Source organism: Martes martes, assembly GCF_963455335.1.
Source record: "Martes martes genome assembly, chromosome: 10".
In the NCBI taxonomy this organism is placed as follows: Eukaryota; Metazoa; Chordata; class Mammalia; order Carnivora; family Mustelidae; genus Martes; species Martes martes.
In genome coordinates, this window is record NC_137898.1 from 110,595,070 (window position 1) to 110,622,147 (window position 27,078).

The following is a 27,078-nucleotide window of genomic DNA, read 5'->3' on the forward strand; positions in this document are numbered from 1 at the left end:
TTAAAGCAGAAGAAAACATTTATTTATAATTTCAAAAGCTCTGAGGATTGATCTTATTATATTGTAAAAATGTTAGAAAAAAAAATAGAAAATGAAACAGATGGGAGTATATAACCCGACCCCGGGTAGTGAACCATACTGATTACAGCAGACCTTTCTGGCCACATAGAGTTGTTTTAGACACGAGCTGCCTACAGCTTCTGGATCAGCAGGGCAGATGCCCCTCCTCCTCCATTGCAGATACTGGCCAGACCATACTCTCCTTGCTTCAGGGCATGAACCATATGAACGATAATCCTGGCTCCAGACATCCTAGGAAGAAGAAAGCATTTGTGTTCTTTCATAAATTAAAGAATACCTAGTCAAAGCAGTTCCCATTCCAAGCACACTTGAAAAGCCTGTTAGAGAATTTAACTCCTTTTCTTAAAGTGGGAGACATGTTTCGAGAACTAGGACAGCTTTTTTTAAAGCCCAAGCATAGATTTTAATCCTAAGACACTATTAGTTCTCAGGCAACAAATGCGGCAGATCTGCATTCAGTGTTAGATCCTAACAGAAACGGTGTTCACCCTTCGAAGGACAGATGGGAAGGAGACCAGTTCGACCAGGAGTAACAGGAATTAGCATGAAGCGGTTAAGAAGGAGACGAAACTACAAGCCCATCATGAAGCCACCAGCCTAGACAGAGACACTTGTATGACTTCACCTACCCGATTGGATGTCCCAGAGAAACTGCTCCTCCGTCGATGTTCACTTTGTGGGGATCGAGGTCCAGCATTTTAATGTTTGCTAGCACAACCACACTGAAGGCTTCATTCACTTCCCACATCGCAATATCCTCTTTCTTCAGGCCTGCATCTTTAAGAACCTAAAATTTTTTTAACAGCAGTTTAACCGTCAAAACTTATTTTCACTGTTTTCTTGGAATTCTGCAATCTGGGTTTCTAGTTCCCCGTGATGCAAGAGATATTTAAATATGGAGTTTCTTGGTTTTCAGGAAGAAGAGCCTTTTCATTTTCGGATTTTGAGCAAAGAATTCTGTTTGCATTATTTATTATTTGCAGCGATAGAAAGTTAGGTAAAAAGTTAGGTAAAAAAAGATAGGTTTTCTTGAACAGTCTATGGATACCTGAAAAGAACATGTGTTCTCTATTCGGGGGTTATACCTTGATAATCTTAAAATCTACTTTACTACTTTGATCAGTTGTAGATTCTTTATCTGTCAAATGAGAGAGGTCTGTTAGTTTCTGCTGTTAGTACGGTGGTTTTTTTCTGCATCTCCTAGTTTCTCCTGTATAAAAGCTGCTGTGGGGTTATATAGGCGCAGACATTCTTAGCTGTTGTATCCTCACTGCAAATTATTTCAAGTCTTTAATTCTGAGTAGTTCGTCAGCTATGCAGGAAGATGTTCTAAAATTCTGCTGTCCTTTTTTTTTGAAGATTTTATTTTTTTTTTGAAGATTTTATTTATTTATTCATTTGACAGAGATCACAAGTAGGCAGAGAGAGAGGAGGAAGCAGGCTCCCCGCCGAGCAGAGAGCCCGATGTGGGGCTCAATCCCAGGACCCTGAGATCATGACCTGAGCTGAAGGCAGGGGCTTAACCCACTGAGCCACCCAGGCTCTCCTGAAGATTTTATTAATTTGACAGAGACAGAGAGGTCACAAGTAGGCAGAGAGGGGTGGGGGGAAGCAGCTCCCTGCTGAGCAGAGATTCCAATGCGGGGCTCGATACCAGGACCCTGAGACCATGACCTGAGCCGAAGGCAGAGGCTTAAGCCACTAAGCCACCCAGGTGCCCCATTGTCCTTTTATTTAAAGATTGTTGTGAGCATTAATAAAAGTAACTGGGAACTCTTCCCCCCCCCCTTCCTCTCTCCCTGCAGCAGGCTCTGTGTTTCAGGCTGTACAGCTCCCACAACACGAGACAAAACCCGTGTGGCCCCTTCCCTGGCCCTCAGTCAAGCCGGGGTCAGGATCGAAGCTCCGCCTTCAGACCTGTTTCTCCCCCTCGCTGTCCTGTGCGGTGCATTCACTTTCAGAAGCTGTTTATTCTCTTCCTCTCTGAGCTCTGCCACCCCATCGTTTCTGATCCTTTTTCCCATATTCCTCACTGATTTCTGCTCTGTCTGGGTATTGCTGTCAGAAGTCCCCTCCCGGGGTGAGGCCCTCTCCTTCAAAAGGGAGTACTTGCTGGAATCTTCCGGGCTCCTTCAGCACCGTCTCTTCCTGTGACCCCGTAGCAACTTCCCTTAGAGACAGTGACCGCTTGGAGTATGTAGGTTTTTTGGTTTTAGTTTTACTCTAAGACCGGCTCCCAGCAACTTCCTTCTGGAACGGAGACCTCTCCTAGTACTGAATTATTTGCTTTGAATTCGAGACCCAGGACCGTCAGCACTCTCCTCTCTGCCACACCAGCCTCCCACTTTGTGGCTACCACGCCAGGTGTGAGTAAGCATCCTACCTAAAAATAATTCCAGACTTTGTGTCGGTTTCACTGAGGCTTTAGTTTGTGGGCTGCTCAGATTGTTCTCAGAAGTTGGAAGATTTGGGGGCCCTTTAGTGGCTCAGGCAGTTAAGCATCTGACTTCAGCTCAGGTAGTGATTTCGGGGTCCTGGGATCGAGCCCCGCGTTGGGTGTCCCACTCAATGGGGGAGTCTGCTTCTACCTCAGCCCCTCCCTCCATTCGTGCTCTTTCTCTCTCAAATAAATAAAATTTAAAGAAAAAAAAAATGGTTTCAAATCTTCCTAATCTATCTCTAGGCTTCTGCAGACGAGTAACATTTAAAACCCCAACCTTCTAAGCAGAAGCCGGCACGATGCGGTAATGACTGCCCCGCACTGGGTTCTCACCTTCCGTACAGCATACGCAGGTGCAACTGGAAAATCGATGGGTTCGACAGCAGCATCAGCAAATGCTTTATTTAAAATAAAAAAAAAAAAAAGTCATTAAAATCTCTTTTACAAGTGATATCTGTCACGTATCATGTGCAGAACAAACTGCAAGCTTCCCAACCCCAATCATACATGGAAATGTAGTTGTTCCTGTTCTAAGATTCTCAGCTTTATAAAATTAGATCCATCATCTAGGCCGCTGATTTTCCGAAGCAGGGGGCTGTGGGAATTGGCCTCCAGGGACACTGGCATTAGCTAGACATGATGTAGGTGCTGCCATGGGGAGAAGGCCCCTTCCTGCAGCATCCGGGGGGCAGAGGCGACCGCGCGTCCTCCAGCGAGGAGTGCAGCCTCCGGAAACTGGTTGCAGAATGTCGCAAGTGCTGAGGTTAGGAAACCGCGCTCCCAGCTGAAAACGAGGGGGTGCCTGAGTGGCTCAGGGGGTTCATAAGGCATCTGACTTGGTTTGGGCTCAGGTCACCATCCGAAGGTAGTGGGACCGCCTGGGTTCCGTGCTCAGCAGGGAGTCTGCTGGTCCCTGTGCCCCTGCTCCTCCTCCTGCTTGCAATTTCTCTAATAGATAAAATCTTCTAAAAAAATAAAGTAACAAAATGTATTTGTTAAACTCGCTCACAAGGTGGATTTTACAGCTAAAAATGTTTAAGGAGATGGAGGGTTTGACAGCCACATAGATAAGAAGTCGAGACATTTTGGCATTTATTTCCAAACCCCTAACTTCATATTCTTCTTCTTCTAGGTGGTTACCTCTCCCCTGCGTGCCAGGACCATGTACCTTCTACCCCCACTCAGCAGACAGGCTAGGAAAGATCTCTGATGCTTACTCTTCTACAAAATGAATGATAAATATTAAAGGAGCTTCTAACTCAAAATACGAGTGACTGTCACACCGAACCACCCGCAGAGAGAAGGAGCCGACCTCAACGCTTCGTAACCAACACGGAAACTCGGTTTCGGGGCTTAGGGGCTTAGGAGGAAAGCGGTTTGGAACACACGCTACCTGCTACTCTGGCCAGCGGCCTGACGTCGAGCCTCCGGGCCGCGTCCGCAGTCATGAGCAGCAGGGCAGCGGCGCCGTCGTTGAGCGTGCTCGCGTTGGCGGCTGTGACTGTGCCTGAAAGCAGCAGTGAGCGTGAGGCCACGACACTTCACACCACGTTCATTTGGTTCAACTGACTGAACTCCTGCAGGCACCGCCGGGGCTGCTGGGTGCGTGGGAATGACCAGTATGCGTGGACACCCACACCTGGCTGTTTCTGGCTAGTTTTCTACCACTTTGTTCACAGCTCGCTCAGCAACACCGGCAGGACGGCAGGAGGTAAGTGCTGGCTTACAAGGCTGCCAAGGTAAGGACCAGCTTGGTTTTTTTTCTTCCCAGAGTCTAACTTTGCTTATCCACATTAGAGCAGATACTGTGTCAAAACCATGTACTTCTCAGGGCGCCTGGGTGGCTCAGTGGGTTATAGCCTCTGCCTTTGGCTCAGGTCATGATCCCAGGGTCCTGGGATCGAGCCCCGCATCGGGCTCTCTGCTCAGCGGGGAGCCTGCTTCCTCCTCTCTCTCTCTGCCTACTTGTGATCTGTCAAATAAATAAATAAAATTTTAAAAATAATAATTTAAAAAAAAACCACATCCTTCTCCAATCACTTGAAGTTAACTGTCAAGAATACTAAAAATAACTGAACTGAATGTTTTAAATTTTACGGAATGTAAATTATATCAGGTAAGCTTTTATAAAAATTGTGACCAAGACCCTATAGTAGATTGCAGCTAAAAATATACAAATATACTTTTGCAATATAAATTTTACACGGTGCTTTAAAAGACTGATCCATCCCTGTAGTTGGTATTAAAAAATTCAAATCAGGAAAGGCAGAAAAAGTAACTTTAGAATCTAATCTCCAATAGATCTGCCCATTTTAAAAGCAGAATGGACCACACCTCAAGGATTTCAAAAGCATTAATTGAGACACTTGAATCCTGTTTATGGTAGATTTCGACACTTACTAAGGACCTACTACAAGTCAGGCACTAGAAAAAAACCGTGAACGACACTGCTGCCAACTTCATCCTCAAGAATCTTACAGGTACTTAGCATATAAACACGTTTCATTACAGAATAAACTTTCAAAGTGAATTAAATATGAAAAACTGAGTTCTATACTCATAGTCTCTTCCCCAGGATTTCTATATTGAAGGTATTAACAACATTTTTAATATTTTTTGGATAAATATCATTTGTTAATTTCACATGAGCCTTGACATATTGAAAATGCTAAATAACATCTAAATGTTTTCTAGAATTACTTAACTAAAATCCAGAGGCAGTTCCAAGAGTAGAGGTGGTATAATAACTCTACTTTTTGCCATGGTTCATTTCTTCATACTAACCATTTTCTTTCTGGAAAACTGTCTTCAGCTTTGGGACTTTGCTAAAGTCAACCCGTTTATATTCTTCATCTTCTTTCACCAGGACATCTGGTTTACCTGCAGTACAAGTCTCATCAGCAGTCAGGACAATGAGTCCCTCAGTAAGACACAGCAAATGTACCTCCCACACCGGGCCTGCACACCTTGCACCACCCCAAGTCAACCCTAGTCGAGAATCCACCACCTACCCTCTCTGTTAGAGACTTTAAGAGTTTATTAAGTAGTTTAACATTTTAAATCTTTGCTGGCCACATCCCACTCTCGTCTCTCGCCCTTTTTAGATCACAGATCCCAGCCACTTTCCTGACTCCAGGGCTGGACAAGCGCTAGTAATTCACCATCCTGCACCTCATCATTCCTCCGTGGAAATGGAACTGAAACCAGTTCAATGAGTCTTCATGCTGAGTCCCCGCTGGAGCAGATGAGGAGACCTCCCTGCCCGGTGACGAAGAGCCTTCAGATGGGACTCGGAGATGGAGACGGGACAAAAAGACGCAGCTCCCAGAGCTGCTGCCGGGCGGCCTTCAGTCCTGGGGGTGCCCCCCTGAGCCTGCCTCCTCACCTCAAAGGCTAATAAACTGTCACTGATACTAGAAAATTTCTAATAAATATATTCTTCAAATTGGGAACATTATTCTTAGTGGTATTTGTAGCTGAGCTGGAAGCAGATATGAAATTGGGTGGAATTACATTGTAACTGGACAGCATTTCCCTCTGTTAACCATAAGCAAAAGTATCTGTGGCCTTAGGTGAACAAAGATAAAAATGTACTAATCTCAAACAATTTTTTAGCATAGCAAGAATTTCTTAGCATAAAAAACCTATGTTGGAACATCATCCCTTTACCTTTTACTGTAATTGTGACAGGGATAACTTCATTTGCAAATTTTCCTGCTTCCCACGCTGCTTTACTCCTGGTGTAGGAGTTAATTGCATACGTGTCCTGTTCCTCTCGTGCAATGTTCATCTTCTTCGCGGTATTCTCAGCACAGTTCCCCTGATAAAAGATGGAATTCTTAAAAAAACAATTCACTTTGCATAACTTAAAAATATCTATTAACCTGCATAACATAACACAGTGGTTAGCCGTTAAACATAGTTTCTTAAAATACACTCTTTCTGTACTAGGTCATTTTTCACTCAGGTCTCATCTTTAGATACTTCAGTGAGTCCAGAATTTCTATTTCAAAGTTAAATAATTAAACAGCTACAGAATCTATAATCAGAAATCAAACAGCTACAGAATCTATAATCAGAAATCAGAACACTCCCTATTCCAGTGTGGGCCAGTGGATTCAACACCCGAATCAAACTGATGCGGGGACCTAAGAAATATGTTCCTGAAATGAATGGCTAAAATCAACATTTATGGAGCCCACCCTTCAGTTTCTGAATCTGCGTATCTTTAAACATCAAGCAGTCCTGTGCACTAGCTGGGATTTCTCCAAAAAATCAAGCATTACCATGTGGATCTTATTGTAGACATCCGTCAGCCCGTCTTTCACTATCAAATCTTCCAGCTTGACACCACCGTATGGCGTGGCTCCTCTGCTCATGACGTAGGGAACGTTGGACATGCTCTCCATCCCGCCTGCCACCATCACATCCTGCTCAGCAGCGAAAACAACGTCAACTCCCACAGGACCTATGGCCGTGGACGCCCACCACGCAGCCACCGCCGACACACTTCCATGGGCCTGGCTAGGCTGCTACACAGTGGGCACAGAGGCACCCTCTCTGAGCCAGATGAAAAGAAATGGTCTAAGATGCCAGGATATTTAAGAATCAGGTATACTAATAAAGCAACTCTTCCCCATAAGAAGTTTGAGGAAGTGCCCCTTGCATACCCTATAATGGACAGGACAGCCCGGGTACTGGAGAAAGGGCTTCACTAGAATCACAGGAATCATAAAGACCGTGCAAGAGAGAGCACACAACCAATAAAATCATGGCCCACGAATGGCAGCATGACTCCCCTGTGCCTCCCCTCTCCACGATGCGGCATGTTCTCACCCCTGTAAGTTGCTTACCAGCTGGCATGCTGCATGCGTGGGAAGGGACTGGAGAGTTACAGAGTATTAGGATACTGTGCCAAAAGAGTTCCAAGCGGTGGTGGTAAAATGATGTGAAAGAGGGAGTTACTGTTTAGGAGGAAATCTAGGAGTGGTGCTCTGATGGGCCTGGAGATCTGAGATTTCAGACGAGTGGAGACGGCAACCCAAGGAAAGGCCTCAGCAGGAGAAATATGAGCCGTGCCCCAGGAATAAGACACCCAGTTTGGCCAGGGTGGAGATTAGCTGAAGACCTAGGAAAAGAAAGTCCTGGAAAGGTAAGCTGGCTGGAGCACGTGCCAGCGTTAGCATTTTGCATGTGGCTGTTAGAGGTTTTGGCATAAGCACTGGATTCTACAGTTAATGAAGGTTTAAGCGACCATATGAATGTGTCCTGACAGGGCTGGTAGTAAATGTGTGCTTTATTGATAGTCCTGTCCCTTACTCCAGTTTTTGAGAACTGGCTTCCTTCTGCCTCTCTTCCCTTCAACCATCCCCCAATCTGGAGATTTATTACCACCTGAAAAGACAAGGTTTTACTATTCCTGGTTTTGGTAAAGTTGCTTACAGCAAAGGTGAAGCTGAAATAAATTCCCTGTACATGAAACAGCCAGAACTTGGCAAACAGTGGTCCCTGGCCTCCGGCGCGGCAGAAAGGGCAAGGTAAAGCTCAGTAGGCAGCACTTCGAGGGGTTTCTGAAGGCAACCGGCCTTAGGCCGCTTGACTCTGGTGTTTTCAGTTTGTCTGTAAGAAAAATATGACTCAATACTTCCCAAACACCTGCCTTACAAGTGAGGCGATGTTTACACTGCTTGAGCAAATGTCGGGCTGCTTGGGCAAAAGCTGCTGGTCCACACAGGACGCCTGATGACTGCAGGGGTCAAGGAGACGGCGGAAGGATGTGGGGAAAACCTCCAGTGCCCACCCACAGGATTCTCACCTCCTTAATAACCTGTTCACAGTCCTGGCTTGTCTTTGGCCGACTGCAGCAGAGTCATTCAGTTGAAAGTACAGTCAGGAACATGTACTGATGATACTTTATGCAGAAAACCCAAAAGATTCCACCCCAAAGTACTAGAGCTCATACAGCAATTCAGTAATGTGGCAGGCTACAGAACCAATGCATGGAAATCAGTTGCTTTTTTATACACTAACAGTGAAACTGTAGAAAGGGAAATTAGAGAGTTGATTCCATTTACAATAGCACCAAAAACCGTAAGACACCTGGGAATAAACCTAACCAAAGAGGTAAAGGATCTGTACTCGAGGAACTACAGAACACTCATGAAGGAAACTGAAGAAGACACAAAAAGATGGAAGAACATTCCATGCTCTTGGATCAGAAGAATAAACATAGGTAAAATGTCTATGCTGCCCAGAGCACTCTATACTTTCAATGCCATCCCAATCAAAATACTATCAGCATTTTTCAAAGTGCTGGAACAGTCCTAAAATTTGTATGGAAACAGAAAAACCCTGACTCACCAAGGAAATGTTGAAAAAGAAAAAAGCTGGGAGCATCACGTTGCCTGATTTCAAGCTTTATTTACTACAAAGCTGTGATCACCAAGACAGCATGGTACTGACACAAAAACAGACACATAGGCCAGGGGAACAGAGTAGAGAGCCCAGATATGGACACACAACTCTTTGGTCAATTCATCTTCAACAAAGCAGGACAAAATATCCAATGGAAAAAGACAGTCTCTTCAGTAAATGGGGCTGGGAGAATTGGACAGCTATGTGTAGAAGAATGAAACTGGACCATAAACTCTAAATGGATGAAAGACCTCAATGTGAGACAGGAATCCATCAGAATCCTCGAGGAGAACGTAGGCAGTGACCTCTTCAACATCAGCCACAGCAGCTTCTTTCAAGACAGGTCTCCAAAGGCAAAGGAAACAAAAGCGAAAATGAAATTTTGGGACTTCATCAAGATCAAAAGCTTCTGCACAGCAAAGGAAACAGTCAACAAAACAAGGAGACAACCCACGGAATAGGAGATGATTTTGCAAATGACACTATAGATAAAGGGCTGATATCCAGGATCTATAAAGAACTCCTCAAACTCAACACTCAAAAAAACAGATAATCAGGGGCGCCTGGGTGGCTCAGTGGGTTAAGCCTCTGCTTTCGGCTCAGGTCATGATCTCGGGGTCCTGGATCGAGCCCCGCATCGGGCTGTCTGCTCAGCGGGGAGCCTGCTTCCCCACCCCCCACCTGCCTGCCTCTCTGCCTACTTGTGATCTGTCAGATGAATGGATAAAATCTTTTAAAAAAAAAAAGATAATCATGTCAAAAAATGGGAAGACATGAACAGACACTTCTCCAAAGAAAGCATACAAATGGCTAACACACATATGAAAAAAAGTTCATCATCATTAGCCATCAAGGAGATTCAAATCAAAACCTCATTGAGATACCACCTGACACCAGTGAGAGTGGCCAAAATCAATAAGACAGTAAACAACGTGTGTTGGAGAGGATGTGGAGAAAGGGGAACCCTCTTACACCACTGGTGGGAATACAAGTTGGTGCAGCCACTTTGGAAAAGTGTGGAGGTTCCTCCAAAAATTAAAAAGAGAGCTACCTACGACCCTGCAATTGCACTACTGGGTATTTACCCCAAAGATACAGATGTAGTGAAAAGAAGGGCCATCTGTACCCCAGTGTTCAGAGCAGCAGTGTCCACAACAGCCAAACTGTGGAAAGAGCCGAGATGTCCTTCAACAGACGAATGGATAAAGAAGGTGTAGGTCCATATACACTATGGAGTATTACTCAGCCATCAGAAAGGATAAATACCCAACTTTTGCATCAACCTGTATGGGACTGGAGGGAATTATGCTGAGTGAAATCAGAGAAAGTCAATTATATGGTTTCACTTACTTATGGAACGTAAGGAATGGCATGGAGGACATTAGGAAAAATGAAGGGAGGGAAATCGGAGGGGGAGATGAACCATGAGAGGCTGTGGACTCCGAGAAACAAACTGAGGGTTTTAGAGGGAGAGGGTGGGGGTCTGGGTGAGCCTGGTGATGGGTACTGAGGAGGGCATGGACTGCATGGAGCACTGGGGGTTATACGCAAACAATGAATCTTGGGACACTGCATCAAGAACTAATGATGTACTGTATGGTGGCTAACATAACATTTAAAAAAATCAGGAAAAGAAAAAAAAAAATCAGGTATCCTAAGACTCCCAGGATCCTTTGCCACACTCAACACTGCTCTAAAAGATGACAGCTGTTCACAGAAATAATCCTACTTCTCTGAGATTCTCCCGATCGGCTCTTCGCAGACGGCTGTGGTAACTCTCTACGTGACCACGTACGTGCCACACATCGCTGCCTCCACGGCGGCGGCGTGGACTCGCACGCAGGTCACTTGGGCTAGAATGAAAGGCTCCTTGGCCCTTCTCCCGGAAGGCCTCTCCCCCCCTTTCTGTCCGCTCACCCGCACCTGCCGCGAGGCCCTCACAGACCTCATGCGCGCTCACAGCCCCCTGCACACCCTGCCCCGCCACCAACACGGGAATCACCCGGATCGGGACACCTGGCCCTTCTGGGACGAGCTGCCCGTCCTTCTGTTCTGTTCCCTGGTCCCTGGGTAGGCGTTTATCAGCGCCACGGCCCTGCCCCGGATAGCTGTACTCCCAGGTCCGTCTTCACCCAACACCGCTCCTTTCAGGGCCACAGACCTTGTCACGTCTATCAGTGATACTAATCAACTAACCGGTTAGTACAAACCAACAGAAGAAACTTGTTTGCATATAAGGGCTATTTTAAAACAAATAGTTTAATATAAAACATTAATGGAAGCATTAAAGCCAAGTTATTTTCTCACAGCCTTTAACCAGGAATAAAGACAACCACGAGTTCCAGACCAAAGAAACCTAAATATTTTGCCGGTTTTGAAATCAAGAGATTCTCACTTACTTCTCATGTAAGTTGTACTCAGTTACTCTAAAATACTGAATATTCCCAGGGGGTGATGGCAATAGTAAGTGACAGAACATAAGGTATCAATTATTCTTCAATACAAAATAAAAAATGGCCACTTTCCAAAGTATTTCAAAATACTTTGATAGTTAAAAATATTCATTCCTAGTATTCCTGTAAGTCAGGTAACTGTACACACGCAGAAATACCAGGCGAAAGCGCCTCCGGGTAGCACAAACAGCATTTGCTAGAGAATCACCGTAAATCCACTGAGACAAAACTTTCCTTCTCAAACAGTTCCCAGCATGGAAACAATCTCCTCCGATTTCCACTCGCTGCTGTAACCAAGGCCTAGTAACCCCCCGTGCTGGTGTCACCCTCTGTACCAAGGAGTTCCCAACGTTTGCAAGTGTGCAACTGGTACCACTTTTACGGAAAGCATTTGAAAATATCCTCTGGAAATCTTCTGACTCAAATTCTGCTCTCAGTAATTCTTCCAGGGGACCAATCTGTAGGTGACGAGACTGTTAACATTCTGTCCCCCCGCGTCCGGTGAGTGTCCCGGAGCAGGCGCTCAGCTCGTGGGGCGGGAGGAGGGGTCACGCTTGTCCGGCTCCAGACGGGCTGTTCTCACCTCCCCACGGAACCCCCTCAGAGCTGCTGTTCAAGGACCGAGACGCAGTGACCAAGATACACGCGCACAGGCACGCATGGTGCCGTTGTCTAAAACAGTGAGGAAGCGGAGACAACCTGGATGTCCAGTCCACAAGGGCCCAGAACATACGCTTTCGTTACTCGGGTCAGGAGGACACGAGCACGTGCTCACGGAGAAAGATCTCGCAGGCGTTCCGTGGGGTACAGAGTTTAAGCAACTTGCCCAGAGTCTCTCTGCTCCTGGCAGGACACACGCGGCAGCGGCAGAGGGAAGAAAGACCTCCCGGTTTTACGCGCTTCATTTCCGGGCCCGCCTGTGCACACGTGGTTTACAGTAACGCGTCAGCCCGTCCGCGAGGGGGCGCCCCAGCCTCTCTCCCTCTCCGCCCGGGGACCGGAAACAGCCAGGGAGGAGCGTCCGCGGCGCACCTCACGGAGGCCCTCGGGGGTCACACCCGAAGGCACCAGATGCCACGAAGACCCCTGCTGTCCCGCCTCAACCATGCAACCTTGCCGGCCGGTCTCAACCTCACCCTCTTCACGCGCGGAAGGAAGGGCTCGCGCGGCCCAGCTCTCGGTTCCGCGGCCCGAGCCCGGGCTCCTCACGCCGCAGCACGCGCGCCCCGGGCGACCTCCCGCGGGACCTCGGGGCGAAGACGAGCGGCCGGCGGCGGCGGCGGGAAGCGCGGTGTGACGAGGGAGCGGGGCCGCGGCGACTCCTGATCGGGCCTCGGGTCTGGGCTGCGCCAGTGACTGGACCTCCAGGGTCAGCACCACCTTCTCCTCCGCGATGCAAACCCTTCCTACTCCGGCAAATAAAATCTTTCGTGTAGAGTCCCCAGAATCTCAGAAAAAGACCAAGTAAAGGGTCACTGAAGACCCAAACCTCTTCACTGACACCTCAGTTCGGACCCCAGACCCTCGAGCTACCACCTGCGCGCCCCTTCGGATGGAACAGGCCGATGCAGCCCCTCACGAGCCTCGGACGAATCCCACTTCTAAAGCACAAACGTGCTGCGATTTCCAGCGTCTCTGAGCGCCGCCTGTTATTTGGTTATAAAACGGGAACGAAGGCGCTTCCTACCTGGTGTCCGCACATGAGACTCTGCGAGGCCATCATGACGGCTTTCATGCCCGAGGCACACACTTTGTTTACAGTGGTGCATGGAGTGGAAATCGGTAAGCCTGAAACCAACACAAACAAGGCCTCCTTGGGAAAAGCACGGATACCCTTCCCACACACCTGCGGAACTTAAATTAACACAACAGGGCACGTGAACCTCTAACCCGCCACAGCATCCCTCCTGCCAATTTTAATCGGATTATATGATGCATTTAACATCGACCCAATGGGGCGCCTGGGTGGCTCAGTGGGTTAAAGCCTCTGCCTTCGGCTCAGGTCATGGTCTCAGGGTCCTGGGATCGAGCCCCGCATCGGGCTCTCTGCTCAGCAGGGAGCCTGCTTCCTCCTCTCTCCCTGCCTACCTCTCTGCCTACTTGTGATCTCTGTCTGTCAAATAAATAAATAAAATCTTTAAAAAAAAAAAAAAAAAAACATTGACCCAGCCTCCACTCGGCTCTCGCGAACCACTGAGGACCCATCAAAGCAGACACGGCTCCCAGTACCTGCGCCCAGGGCCGCTTGCCTTGTTGGCGCTTGTCCTTCACCCCCTTGCAGAACGTTTCCCATGTACACCTCCTTCACTTCTTCTTTTGGAATCCCTGTTTTTACAAAAACAAAACGCATTTCCATATTTTAGTCAATTTAATTAGTGGTTACCTAATCAGTTTCACGATAGTCTACAGCAAGAGGGTTTCTTCCTCTTCTGGGATGAGATTCATCCTACATGTAGTACAAGGATTTCCTTACAAGGGAATTTAGAAAGGAGGGCATGGAGTACTTCTAAGTGTTATGTATACAGTAAGTGCAAAATAAGTGTTTGCCCCGTTGAAGCACCGCCCCCCTCTACATAAAAAGCAAAGCAAGTGGGGCGCCTGGCCAGCTCCGTCAGGAGGGCATGTTCCGGCCTCTTGGGCAGCAGAGCTCACTTGGAAAAAAGCCCCCGAAGAGCACAGTGGCGACTGACCTGCCTTCTCGATGGCTCCCTGAATTGCAATGGAACCAAGCCTGGTGGCCGGCAGGGAGGCGAGGCTGCCCAGAAAGGATCCAATGGGGGTTCTGGCAGCACTCACTATGACCACTTCCTGGAAAGACAGGAGATGGTAAAAATGATGACATTTAAAGATTTTATCCAAACCATCTTTCATGAAATGAACACAACTCAATACACAGGAGACCCCCAACCTTACCCACGGGGAATCCGTTCTAAGACACCCAGGGGATGCCCAGACCTGCAGATAGAACTGAGGCCTGGCCGGTGTCTGCTCCGGCCTGCACAGCCACCATCCCATGAGGCCCCGCGAGAGGGGAGCCAGAGCAGCCCCGCAAACACAGATACGGCACCAGGAACCACCTACGGGCATAACAGCTAGGTGACTGTGTCCCTCAGTGTCTCTGTGGACTGTACGCACCCTTGTGACAACAACGCAAGAGGATAAAATGCCTCCGTGCCAAGATGACAGAAGTGAGTGACACAGGCACTGGGCCACTAACTTTCTGAGGAAATCAGGAGGAGACTCATCTCCTTCCAGACCAAGGCGGACCACAGCCAAGTGGAACCATGGATAAGGGTGACCATTTTATTATCTAGGACACAGACTTCTTTTTTTTTTTTTCCCCCAGACTTTATCGGAGACAGAACACAAGCAGGGAGAAGGACAGAGGGAGAGGGAGAAGCAGGTTTCCTGCCGAGCAGGGAGCCTGATGTGGGGCTCAATCCCAGGCCCCTGAGATCATGACCTGAGCTGAAGGCAGACAGTTGCAACTGAGCCACCCAGGCACCACTAGACACGCTTTTTTATGAATGACTATTTACTCAATAAAGATTAAAATAATCTAAATATCTGAATAGCAGTAAGACTAATCAGTTCACTGAGGATGCTTTATAATTAAAGATCTAACAGAAAACCTGAGACAAACCAAGTCTGAAATAAGCACAGATCCTTCCCAGTTGTCCACAGGAGGCTGGAAACCAGAAGAATAAATTTCACAGCTACTCCTCAGTGAAAATTTAAGAAACGATCACTTTACCCATGTTTATTGCAAAACCAAGAACCCTAACCAACGGCTTCCTTCTGAAGGCTGTTCTGGGCTCGGAATCCAGACCTACGTGCGATGTGGGGCTTAACGGGGACTCAGCAGAGTCATAACTCCCTAAATGATTAATACAAACAGTAATGTGAAATTGAAGAAAAAGTAGATAAAAGTTCTCTTAAACACTGTCAAGCTCTATTTTAACAATTCCCTCCTTACACTTGCCTTCCACATTCTCCGACCGAGCTCGGGGACAGTCGGAGACGGCTGCGATCTACACAGAAGGCAATCGCTTCGTCACCTGAGGAACCCGTCAGACACAGGGCCCCTGGGAAAGTACCACTGTGATCAGACGGCGGTCCTCCCGGTCTAATCCCCAGCCTGGTCCAGTCCCTTTCTTCTAGGATCTTCCAGGTGTCCCTCACAATACGAGGGTCCCCGAGTAAGGAACCCCGCACGGTTTCAGAGAGAAGGTGGTTCTGTGGGAGACAACGGGGACGCGACGGCCGCGGAGCAGGGCCCTAGACCCATCTCTTGGCCAGGATCTGGGCATCTCGCACAGGATTTCAGTAACTAGCTATTCCTAGCCCCCACAGCAGCCCAAGAGGACCCCACATATATGCAAATATAAGAATATGCATTCTTTATTGACTATATTTCCCTTTAAATTCTCAAAATTTTAAAGCACATTTAAGTTTATACTTACATTCAAAGTGGGTTTTGAAACGTAACTTCGCTCCATGTATCTTGTTTCCTGTAAAATAAATATTTGTAAAATTGTAATGTAAAAAACTTTATTCTACATCATTTTATACTTCTCAGTGGTGGGGTTCTGGTGAGTTCTTTCTGCTTCCTTATATTTTTTATTTCCACGTTCTACACAGCATGTATCATTTAAAATCAGAAAAAATTTACTTCTTTATACTATTTTGATTAGCTGTTCACTGCAACTGTTTTAACTTTTTTTTTTTTTAAGATTTTTTGTTGTTATTTATTTGACAGACAGATCACAAGTAGGAAGAGACGCAGGCAGAGAGAGGGGATAGGCAGGCTCCCTGCTGAGCAAAGAGCCCAATGCAGGGCTCGATCCCAGGACCCTGAGACCATGACCTAAGCTGAAGGCAGAGGCTTTAACCCACTGAGCCACCCAGGTGCCCCGCAATTGTTTTAACTTCTGATACCTTTATAAATTTTAAATCTATAAGCCTTTAAGTATAAGCTTTAGTTTTTTGTCTGTGTGTGTGTGTGTGTGTGTGTGTTTTAAAGATTTTATTTATTTATTCGACAGAGAGAGATCACAAGTAGGCAGAGAGGCAGGCAGAGAGAAAGAGAGGAGGAAGCAGGCTCCCCGCCAAGGAGAGAGCCCGACGCAGGGCTCGATCCCAGGACCCCGGGATCATGACCTGAGTCGAAGGCAGAGGCTTTAACCCTCTGAGCCACCCAGGCGCCCCTAAGTATAAGCTTCAGTTTTAAGTTAAATCTTCTAAATTAATTTTTTTCTAAACTAATTTCAGTACCACATGAAAATGTCCTCATTTTTCAAAAAAAATATTTATTTTAAACTTGCTATTATTTCCTTCATCCACTTCTAACAAATGGATCTGATTTATCTGAAGCAAACACACCTCATACAAATATGGTCTATCTTGCCAAATAAGTTTTTTTTTTTTTTAAGATTTTATTTACTTATTTGACAGACAGAGATCACAACTAGGCAGGGAGGCAGGCAGAGAGAGAGAGGAGGAAGCAGGCTCCCCACGAAGCAGAGAGCCTGATGTGGGGCTCTGGGATCATGACCTGAGCCGAAGGCAGACGCTTAACCCACTGAGCCACCCAGGCGCCCCCAAATAAGTTATTTCTTAAGAAAGAAATGAGTAAGTATCTTCTCCCTACATGCCCATTTTTACCACACCACTTTTAGTAACAAATGCCAACAAAAACAAAGCAGAGAAAATCCAAGTCACAGTTCAGAGACCCGACTGATCTAAAACTGGACAGTCTGCAGGGCAAAGAACAAAGGATAAACTTTTTTATCCTCTGGAGTCAGAAAGCATAATAAATATTCAAAAATGACACTTATATTTAGACCCTAATCTTGTTGATAGCTGTAAATGGCCAATCATATCTCAGAGCAATAAACAAGCCTACAAACATCTAAAAGCTAGCCTGACTTAAAGCAAATAACCAATTAAAGCTTTCAGTTCGCAACAGAGCACAAAAGGAAGGAGATGTGACCAAGAGTGGCTCTAAGCAGAGAGAACCACTAAAACCACAAGGCATCTTCTCAATACTGATGCATAACGCGTTCAGATGAGAACAGATACGTCGGCAGCTTCGAGACAGAGGGTGTTACTGGGTCATAGAAGAGAATTTAAGAAAATCCTTTTTCCAATGTTAAGATGACAGAGTAACTCACCTTTATGTAGAAAGTTCATATAAACAAGTTTGCTGTAAGAAATAACCTAATTTAATCCTGGTTTTTATTCAAAACCATAATCATTACAAAATTCAGTGCAGCCCCCCCTTTTTTTTTAAGATTTTATTTATTTATTTGACAGAGAGAAAGGTTACAAGGAGACAGAGAGGCAGGCAGAGAGAGGGGGAAGCAGGCTCCCTGCTAAGCAGAGAGCCCAACGTGGGGCTCGATCCCAGGCCCCTGAGACCATGACCTGCCCGAGGCGAAGGCAGAGGCTTAACCCACTGAGCCATCCAGGCGCCCCAGTGCAGCCCCTCTTGCAAGGAGATGGCTTTTCAGTCTTCATGAGCGAGAGAACAGACTCGCCTCCCACCACCCGACTCCTCACTTGAGATCGCGGACATCACAGGAGGCATCACTGGGAATCTGGAATCCACAAAGCGGGGCCCTACACTCCAGCGGCGTTACAATCTTACGAAAGGAGAAATGCTAAAATCACCCGTACACAGTCCACTGTCCAAAGACAGCTCGGTGAAAAACCGGAGAGGCTGATGAACAAGCCACCCCGGCTTCCACGGAGAAGGTTCCTGGGTGTCGTGCAGGGTCTCCAAATAGGCGGTGCCACTGAAATGCTTTGGAAAGGGGTCCCAGTTTGTGTACATTCATCGCTCCATCATCCAATGTAAACACAACACGTGTCACCGACGTGCTGTCACTTTCCAAATGACCTGTTTGTGCAGACCTTGAAAGAAAATGTATCTGCCATCTCCGCCTGTGTCTCATTAAGTTGGGCCATTAAGCTGGGTCATTAAGTCAGGTGCACGCTTTCCCCGCCGGGAGCCACCCACAGACATGGCTGTCAGGGGGCAGCACACACGTGCCCTCGGCAGCCGACCGCCGCGCCCGCCCGCCGGGCAGGAGGGCCCCCTTCACAGGTCAGCGAATCTGGGGTGCTGCCAGAGGATTCCAGCCTGTCACTTGCGATCCAACTTCGAATTTTTTTTTTTAAAGATTTTATTTATGTATTTGTCAGAGAGAGAGAGGGAGAGTGAGCGAGCGAGGACAGGCAGAGGCAGAGGGAGAAGCAGGCTCCCCGCCAAGCAAGGAGCCCGATGTGGGACTCCATCCCAGGACGCTGGGATCATGACCCGAGCCGAAGGCAGCTGCCCAACCAACTGAGCCACCCAGGCGTCCCTGGGATCCAACTTTGAATTAAAGGTTCCCACCTGTACTCCCCAGTATTTGGAAAGTAATACACTTTCGGTGGAAATCGAATGTATCATCCTTTGTGGGCCGTATCCAAGCAGCGGATTTTTTTTACAAGTCCCCACTGGTGGCACACATGCCAGTCCCTGCCTCTCCGACCATGCGGCTTCCTCAAAGGGGAGCGAAGGGACACCAGGCCTCCGAGTCCCCTGCCCCCGTACCCCCGCCCCCCCACGCCGACAAGCGGACAGGACGGGAAAGGGGAGGGCCCTGATGGGGGCCTGGCTCGGCGGGATGACCGCGGGCTCGGGATCGGCCCGTCGCAGGGGCCACAGCCAGCCGGCACCACTGCCAACCACGGCCGTGACCGCAGAGAGAACAGCCAGGAGCAAGCGGAGAAGCAACGGAATGGACCAAAATACTAGGGGAAGAAGGGAGAGGAGCAGGGCACACGACAAGGGACAAAAGAAGATTCCTCAGTGGGCGACGTCCCCGTCCAGGCTCCCGCAAGGGCAGCACCTACCGCACGGCTGCTGGGCCCAGACGCCCGCTGCCCTGTCCGCAACGGGACGCGGCTCCTCGCCACCGAGGCCACTTCTCCTGGCACAGCGGCCACCTGCAGCCGAAGCTGCCCTGGCCTGTCCGGCCAGCCCCGCCACCACCAGCTGCCTTTCCACAGGGCCACATCTTCATGTCTCCCCCTACTCCGTTCACCCCTGTACTCCCGGATCATTCCAGAAGCACACACAGGCTCTGCTTCCTCCCACCGGAACCCGTGTTCTCCCCGAGCTGTCCCCTCACTCCCCGGCCCCCAGGGACACGGGTTCCTCACTCAGTGACACGGGGCTCACCTCCCCGCGGCTGACCCCCACCCGAGCTGATGCTGGGTGTCTGCGCTCGCTGGGCCGGAGGTTCCCTCCACCCCTGCCCACCCTCTCTCCCCCTCTGCTTCCCCGGCTCCTAAACCGGCATCTCCGCCCTCAGCACCTGCCCACGGCCATCTCGAGCCTCCACCTCTCCGCTGACCTTCTGACTCACACAGTCCCAGGGCCCAGGGACGCCTTCCATGGACCGTCCCACTCACCACACCCTATTCCCCCAGGAAACCAGCTTCTTCCCAGTGCGTCCCCCCTCAGACATCGCACCACCATTTGCCCGGTGCCTGAACCCCAGTCCTAGCACTCGCCCTTCGTCCTGCCCTCAAACCCACGCACTCCATCACGGACACTGCCAGCTCTGGGTCCAATACACAGCTCACCTCCTCCCCGGGCTTTGTCTCCACCACCGCCCCCGACTCCCGTCGCCTCTCTCGCTGGAGTCCACAGGCACCTGACTCACCTCCCATCACCCCAGACTTCTGCCCACGGTCCAGTCGGTTTTAAACACATCAACTAGATCTCATCGCTGCCCTGGTTCATCCTTCCACGGCTTTCCATCGCTCCTGGAATGACATCCAAACCCTGTCCGTCATTCTGCAGGGACACAGCCCCTCCTCCGTTCTTCCCAGGCTCACTTCACTCTTGCCCTGTGCCAGCCGCCCAGCCTACACTTTGTCCTCAACCTGCCCCACCACCCACAGCCGCCACTAACAGCCCATCCCCTGCTCCCCATGCGAGCCGGTATCCACTCTTGATGTCTCAGCGCTGAGGACACCTTCCCACAGTGCTCCTCCCCGACCGCCCGACGGAAATCGGCCTCCCCTGCTGACAGTGCGTCATCGGTAATAGGCATGCGACGAACACAACCAGCAGAAAGAGTGTCATCTGCGGCCCAGGGCCACTCGGCCGCACCCCCGGCCCTGGAAACCTTCCCTGCCTGAGCCAGGCAGGGGCAGGCCTTGCGGCCTCCGTTTCCGCGGCACCCAGGGCATGCTCACTTTTTCCAGAGCACACAATTCTGTGGCCCCTCGATGACCTGGCTCCACACTACACTGTGAGTTCTGAGAACAGATGTTATTTACTCTCTCCCCGTGACCGCGTTAGACACCAAACAAATATTTGAGCAAAATCCAAAGCTTACAGCAAGTGTGAGAAACAACACTGCAGGCAGAAAGTACATTCGGAGGCCTGCGAACCAGCGACTGAGCGAGGGGGTGAGGGCCTATGCTACCTGCTACGTCACAAAAGGGCTCCTGGGGAGGCCCCCGGGGCAGAGACGTGAGTCCTCCAGAGAAGCCCTGGGGAGACCTAGCAAAGGAGCACTTGCCACAGGGAAGGTGGAGAACCAAGGCCTTGAACTATGAACACACTTGGCACAGGAGAGGGAGAGGACGTGGAGCACGACCACGGGGCCGGCTTTGAGCCCGTGAGCGGGGCGAGGGATCTGGAATATGTCAGGTGCAACCAGCCACTCGCATTTACAGGTAAGGAAACGAAGGCACAGTCAGGTCCAGCAACTTGTCCGGGGTCACACAGCCAGTAAGGGGGAGAGCCGGTATTTCAAATCTAAGTGGCCTGCCTATTTACAGATATGTGTATATGTATCTATATTGAGATATGTACATTTATATGTGTAATAGACACAATGTACATTATACATAGGAGTTTATTAAAAAATAATAATAAAATTTAGGAAGCTGAGGCCAGTACTTTCCAAAGTACTGTGTTATCTTTCAGGAACTAATGATTTGCTTATGATATACTTTCCTGATCAAGTATGTCAACAGGAACACTAACGTTTCTTTATTCCACTGCAGAAACAGGTAGAACCACAGAAGACAGGCAAATTAACAGAGAACATCTACAAGCCAAAAATACCTGTAAAAATGAGCCAAGTGAGTTAGAAATTGAGCCATAATCAATGAAAATATTTTGAGAAAACTGATTAAATCATTTTTGGACCTTTTCAACTTCTCAGTATACAGAGCTTAGCAGTTAGCATCTAAAATACCTTGTGTTTATACCTGTTATTGTCTGTGTAAGGAAATCAAAATTCCCTTACATAAAACAGTAATACCTCGAATCTGTATTTTTTTTCTTTTCTTTTTTTTTTTCTTTAGGAAAGAGAGAGCACAAGGGATGAAGGGGAGCGGCAGAGAGAGAACCCCAAGCAGGCTCCACACCCAGCACGAAGCCAACGTGGGGCTCCGTCCCACAACCCGTGAGATCATGACCTGAGTGAAAACCAAGAGTCAGACGCTTAACTGACTGAGCCACCCATACCCCCATCAAATCTGTATTTCCTAAGTTCTTTATGAAGCTCTCCAAGTATTAAAGAGTTTTGCTAATTTCAATCAACAATTCTCATTTAGGTATTTCATTTATATAATTCCCTTCTTTAAATCCTACTTAACCCCTTTGTTATATTAAATTTTTATAGCAGTAAGTGCTCTGTTATGGGTTGAATTGTGCCTCCCAACCCTGCCAAAAAAGAAGAGAAGTCCTAATGCCCAGTACCTTAGGATGTAACTTTATTTATAAATGTTGGTCTCTACAGAAGTAATCAAGTCAAGATGAGGTCATCAGGGTGGCCCTAATCCAGTATAACTGATGGCCTCATAAAAAGAGAAAACTTGGGGGCACGTGGGTGGCTCAGTGGGCTAAAGCCTCTGCCTTCAGCTCAGATCATGATCTCAGGGTCCTGGGATCGAGTTCCGCATCGGGCTCTCTGCTCAGCAGGGAGCTTGCTTCCCCCCCACCCCTCTGTCTGCCTCTCTGCCTACTTGTGACTTCTGTCAAATAAATAAATAAAATCTTTTTTTTTTTTAAATAGATCTTTTTTTTTTTTTTAAAGATTTTATTTGACAAACAGAGATCACAGGCAGGCAGAGAGGGAGAGAGGAGGAAGCGGGCTCCCCGCTGAGCAGAGAGCCCGATGCGGGGCTCTATCCCAAGACCCTGAAACCATGACCCGAGCCAAAGGCAGAGGCTTTAACCCACTGAGCCACCCAGGTGCCCCAATAAATAAAATCGTAAAAAAAAAAAAAAAAGAGAGAGAGAGAGAGAGAGAGAAAATTTTAACCACAGAGAAAGACAAGCACAGAAGATGAAGAGAAGATGGGGGAAGATGGCCATTGCAGATGGAGGGTAGGAATGACAGATCTATAAGCCAAGGGCCCCCAAAGATTGCCAGCAAACTACCAGAAACAAGGACGAGGCAAGGGGGGGATTTCCCTCCAGGATTCAGAGGGAGTGGGGTCCTGCCAACACCGTAATTTCAGATTTCCTGGCCTCCAGAACGCTTTCTGTTGTAAGCTGCCCAACCGGTGGGATTGTGTCACAGCAGCCCAAGGACATATTGCACCCTCCTTGTTGAAAATCTCACCCCCCTCGGCTTTCAGATGACACTACATTCCCCTGCTTTTCTTCCATAACACTATCCTCTCTTCACTCACCTTGGCAGGTTCTGCTTGCCCCGCCTGTCCTGAAACATCATGTCTCCCAAAGGCCCCATGCTGAGCCCTCCCCACTTCTCCCTCTACACCTGCTCTCGGTGAGCTCCTCAATGATCTTGGACGCCACTGTCATCTGCAGCTGGTGACTCCCAAATTTCCATTTCCTCCAGTTCTCTTAGTCGTCAAACCGGCAACTCCAAACTCAATCCAAAACACAATTCATCACTTTCTTTCTCCTGCCACATCTGTTCCCCTGAAAACCACTACAATCCATCTAAATGGCAGGCCAAGACTCCCAAATTATACCTAACACCTTCTAACTAAGCTCCTCTTAGCCAGTCAGTCATTCAGGTCAACAGACTCCACCTCCAGGCCATCTCTGGGGTCCGCCCCTGGCCTGTTTACTACCACCTCAGATCGCCATCAGGGCTCGCCACCACACTCTGTTCTTTTGTTCTGTGTGAGAGGAAAGGCGGAGTGAAGTAAGTCAAGCAGAGAGAGTCAATTACCATATGGTTTCACTTACTTGTGGAGCACAAGAAATAACATGGAGGACACTGGGAGAAAGAAAGGAAAAGTGAATTGGGGGAAATCAGAGGGGGAGACGAACCATGAGAGACTGCACAGAATAATATACAGGTGATAGAAAAGCTGAAAACGGGAGGCAGGCAGTAGAGATTAGCACCAGGAAGGCATTAGCACACATAGGGCCCTCTGACAGACACTGTGATGTATGCACTTGCAAGCGTCAGCCCCACAACTACACAGACAGAGGAGCAGAGGGAAAGGAATTGGGAGCAAACAGGCTGAGGACTGGCACAGAGCAAGAAATTTTTTTAAAGTCTGAATATTAAAACAAACAATAACCTGGGGTTAAAACAGCAAAACAGAGAAGTTTGAAGGAGCATCAAATGCAGTAAAGATCAAGAGGATGAAAAAAGAAAAACACACACCCACCCAAAAAAAGCACTGGCATTCTTCAAATGAGGGGCACAGAACTCTACCACCAGAGGCTTAAAGAGAAAGGGGATATACTTCAAAAAAAAAAAAAAAAAAAAGTCGTTACAGCTGGAAAGGCAACAAGCTCCTATATAGGCAGACCATAAGGCAGACTTTGTATCTGAAGGAAAAGGTGAAAGAGCCAGTATAATGGGTGAAGGTCAAGTTCCATTCAACAAACTGACACTAAATATGGAAAATCCTGTTACAACAGGTTTCCAGTAAACCACCACTTATTTCAAATTACGACCAATACTGATTCCTAGAATTCAATAAAATGAGCACCATAAATCATGTGCTGTAAAACCTACGGCTCTTCCCATCAGCAACATGTGTTTGGATCCTAAGTTCTTAATTAAACTGTAAATTAAGAAGGTTCTGCAATCGTTTCGGTTTTTTGAGAGGACCTAGTTCATCTAATTCACCTGGTCAACACCGGTCGAAACCCAGGTTAACCTACTTATACTTTCCTGACTTCCCAAACCATTGCAATGAAATAACGAGAACTGATCCAAGTACATGTCCCAGTTCCGCTCTGCGCTACCTTAGACGGGGAAGGAAAGAAAAAAGAACGCCTCTTTGTGGAAACCCACGCCTCCTGACTTTCCCCCAGGATTACTGTGGCTCTCCCCCGTCTTCCTGGCCACTCCCTACAAGTTCTACATTTCTGCTTCCCCACATCTCTGCGGCTGCTGCCTCCCATCTCCTGCCAGCACGCAGCTCACGTTACTTCACGCCGAAACCAACACCCCCGCACCTCAATCCTGCGTAACCTCGGTCTACGACGGAACCCAAACCACCAACGGTCTCCACCGACTTGGGTCAGATTCTAAACTCTTACCACGTGGGTGGATTTCGAAGCGTCCGACCCAAGCCACCTGGCAAAGGCACCTTCGCCGGCCACGCCCTCAGTCCTCCACTACTCCCAGGTTTTGCAAATCTAAGACGCAGGCTCCGTTGTTTTGAGCGTCCCCGGAGGACCTGCTCCCTTTCAGGGCCGTGGCTCCCGCCTTCCCTAAACACAGCGAGCGGGAGCGGAGCACGCCGCCGGACGCCCTCGGGTCGCAGCACCGAGTACAACCCGCTCCTCGTGCGCGGAGGAGCCCTGCTGCTCCCCCGCGAGTGTCGGGCCGCATCAGAGCGGCGCATCTTCCGCCCTCGGGGCTCACGCCCGCAGGCCCGCCGGTCCCCTACAGCACGAGCACTAGCACGACGTGAACGAAACCCCGGAGAAGGCGGACGGCCCAGACTGCCGGCCAGGCAGGACCCGGACTGGGCCCTTCCGGCTGCCGAGTCCGTGCCCCGCGCCACCCGCGGGCAAGTGAGCAGCGGGACGCGGCGGAGGCCCCGAGAACGCCCGGCACGCACAGGTGCCAGGGAGCGGCGCGCGGGTGCGTGTGCGCGTGCGCGGCTCAGGTGGGCTTCCCCGCGCGGGGCCCGCGGCCTACCCCCCGGGCTCCCAGCGCCGCGAGCGGGGGCCCTCCCAGCCAGGGGTGCCGGCGCGCCGCGACCCGGGCCCGAGCCCCCCTCACCTGCAGCGGCCTCTGGAGCAGGCGACCGCGCCCCCGGGCGCTCCAGCGCAGAAGGGCCGCCAACACAGCCATAACCGCCGCGCGTCTAGACAGACTCAGCAGTCGGATATGCCAACGCCCGCAGCCAAATCCTGGCGCCGCGGCCCCGCCCGCCCTGCTCCCGGCGCGCCCCGCCCCGCCCTCTCCAATAGCGGCCACGGACGGCGGCGGCGTGAGTGGCTATTGGCCGGCAGGAAGGGGCGGGGCAGGGGCGGCGGGGCGGGGCGGGGCCTCGGCGGACAGACTTGGCCGGCACGTGACGGGCCGCCAGTCCCTTTTCCCCACTTTTGACCTTGCCGTGTCGGTGGTGCAGGGGTCACCCGGGCGTTTAACGCTCACGGAGCTGTCTTCTCCCACTCAGACCCACCCGGCTTATTCACATGTTATTGCGCAATCCAGTTAGCTTATTGCTTGTTTTTAAAGATTTTGAGAGAGAGAGCCACGGCGCTCACACACACACACACACACACACACACACACACACACACACACACACACACGAGGGGGGAGGGGCAGAGGCACACGGAGAAGCAGGCTCCCCGCTGAGCAGGGAGCCCCAGGCGGGACTTGATGGGGGACCCCGGGATCATGACCTGAGCCCAAGGCAGACGCTTAACAGTGGGAGCCACCCAGGAGACCCCCCAATTAGTTTTTAATTTATGAGATAACGTTTGCAACTATGTTTCAGGAAGAGGAGGAATAGAATACATGTTAATAGCTACCTTTACTGAGCAAGCAATAAAAATTTTTAAAGTAAGTTTACTTATTTCTCTTTTAAGTAATTGCTAGGCCCAACATGGGGCTCGAACTGACACCCAGAAATCAAGAGTTGCACGCCTGGGTGACTCGGTGGGTTAAGGGTCTGGCTTCGGCTCAGATCTTGATCCCAGCCAGGGTCCTGGGATGGAGTCTCTCCTGGGTGCCCCGCCTCCTGCTCAGCTGGGAGCCTGTTCTCCTTCTGACCCTCTCCCTCCACCTGCTTCTGGTCTCTCTCTCTGACAAACACAACAACAACAAAAGAGTTGCATGCACCACCTACTGAGTTAGCCAGGTGCCCACACAATAAGAATCCTATTAAACTTGAGGCTTCTGGGTGGCTCAGTGGGTTAAGGGTAGGACTCTTGATTTCAGCTCAGGTCATAATCTCTGGGTGGTAAGATCAAGCCCAGAGAAAAGGGATTCTGCTTGGAATTCTCTCTCCCTTCCCCTCTCCCTCCCCAACTCATGCTCTCTCCTTCTCTAAAATAAATAAATGAATCTAAAAAAAAAAAAAAAGATTTATATTTAATCTTCACAGAAACTCTATGAATTACATGCTATTATTATCCACCTTGTAACTAAGGAGCTAACTGAAGTACGAAGAGGGTAACTTTTTGGTCACAGTTGCACACAAAGTGTCATGGAGATG

At 49.1% G+C, this 27,078-nt stretch overlaps 1 protein-coding gene across 1 annotated transcript; it reads right to left on the reverse strand.

Annotated features, from left to right (window-relative positions):
* ACAT1 (acetyl-CoA acetyltransferase 1) lies at window positions 1–25,787 on the reverse strand. The gene is made up of 12 exons (XM_080816074.1): window positions 25,632–25,787; window positions 15,852–15,899; window positions 14,079–14,196; window positions 13,618–13,713; window positions 13,076–13,176; window positions 6,808–6,951; window positions 6,191–6,341; window positions 5,306–5,401; window positions 3,915–4,028; window positions 2,855–2,919; window positions 711–868; window positions 1–312 (listed from the first exon to the last, which is right to left on the reverse strand). The coding sequence occupies exons 1-12, from the start codon at window positions 25,701–25,703 to the stop codon at window positions 192–194; spliced, it is 1,284 nt and encodes a 427-aa protein (XP_080672200.1). The 5' UTR covers window positions 25,704–25,787; the 3' UTR covers window positions 1–191.
* Between the last annotated feature and the right edge of the window lie 1,291 nt (window positions 25,788–27,078).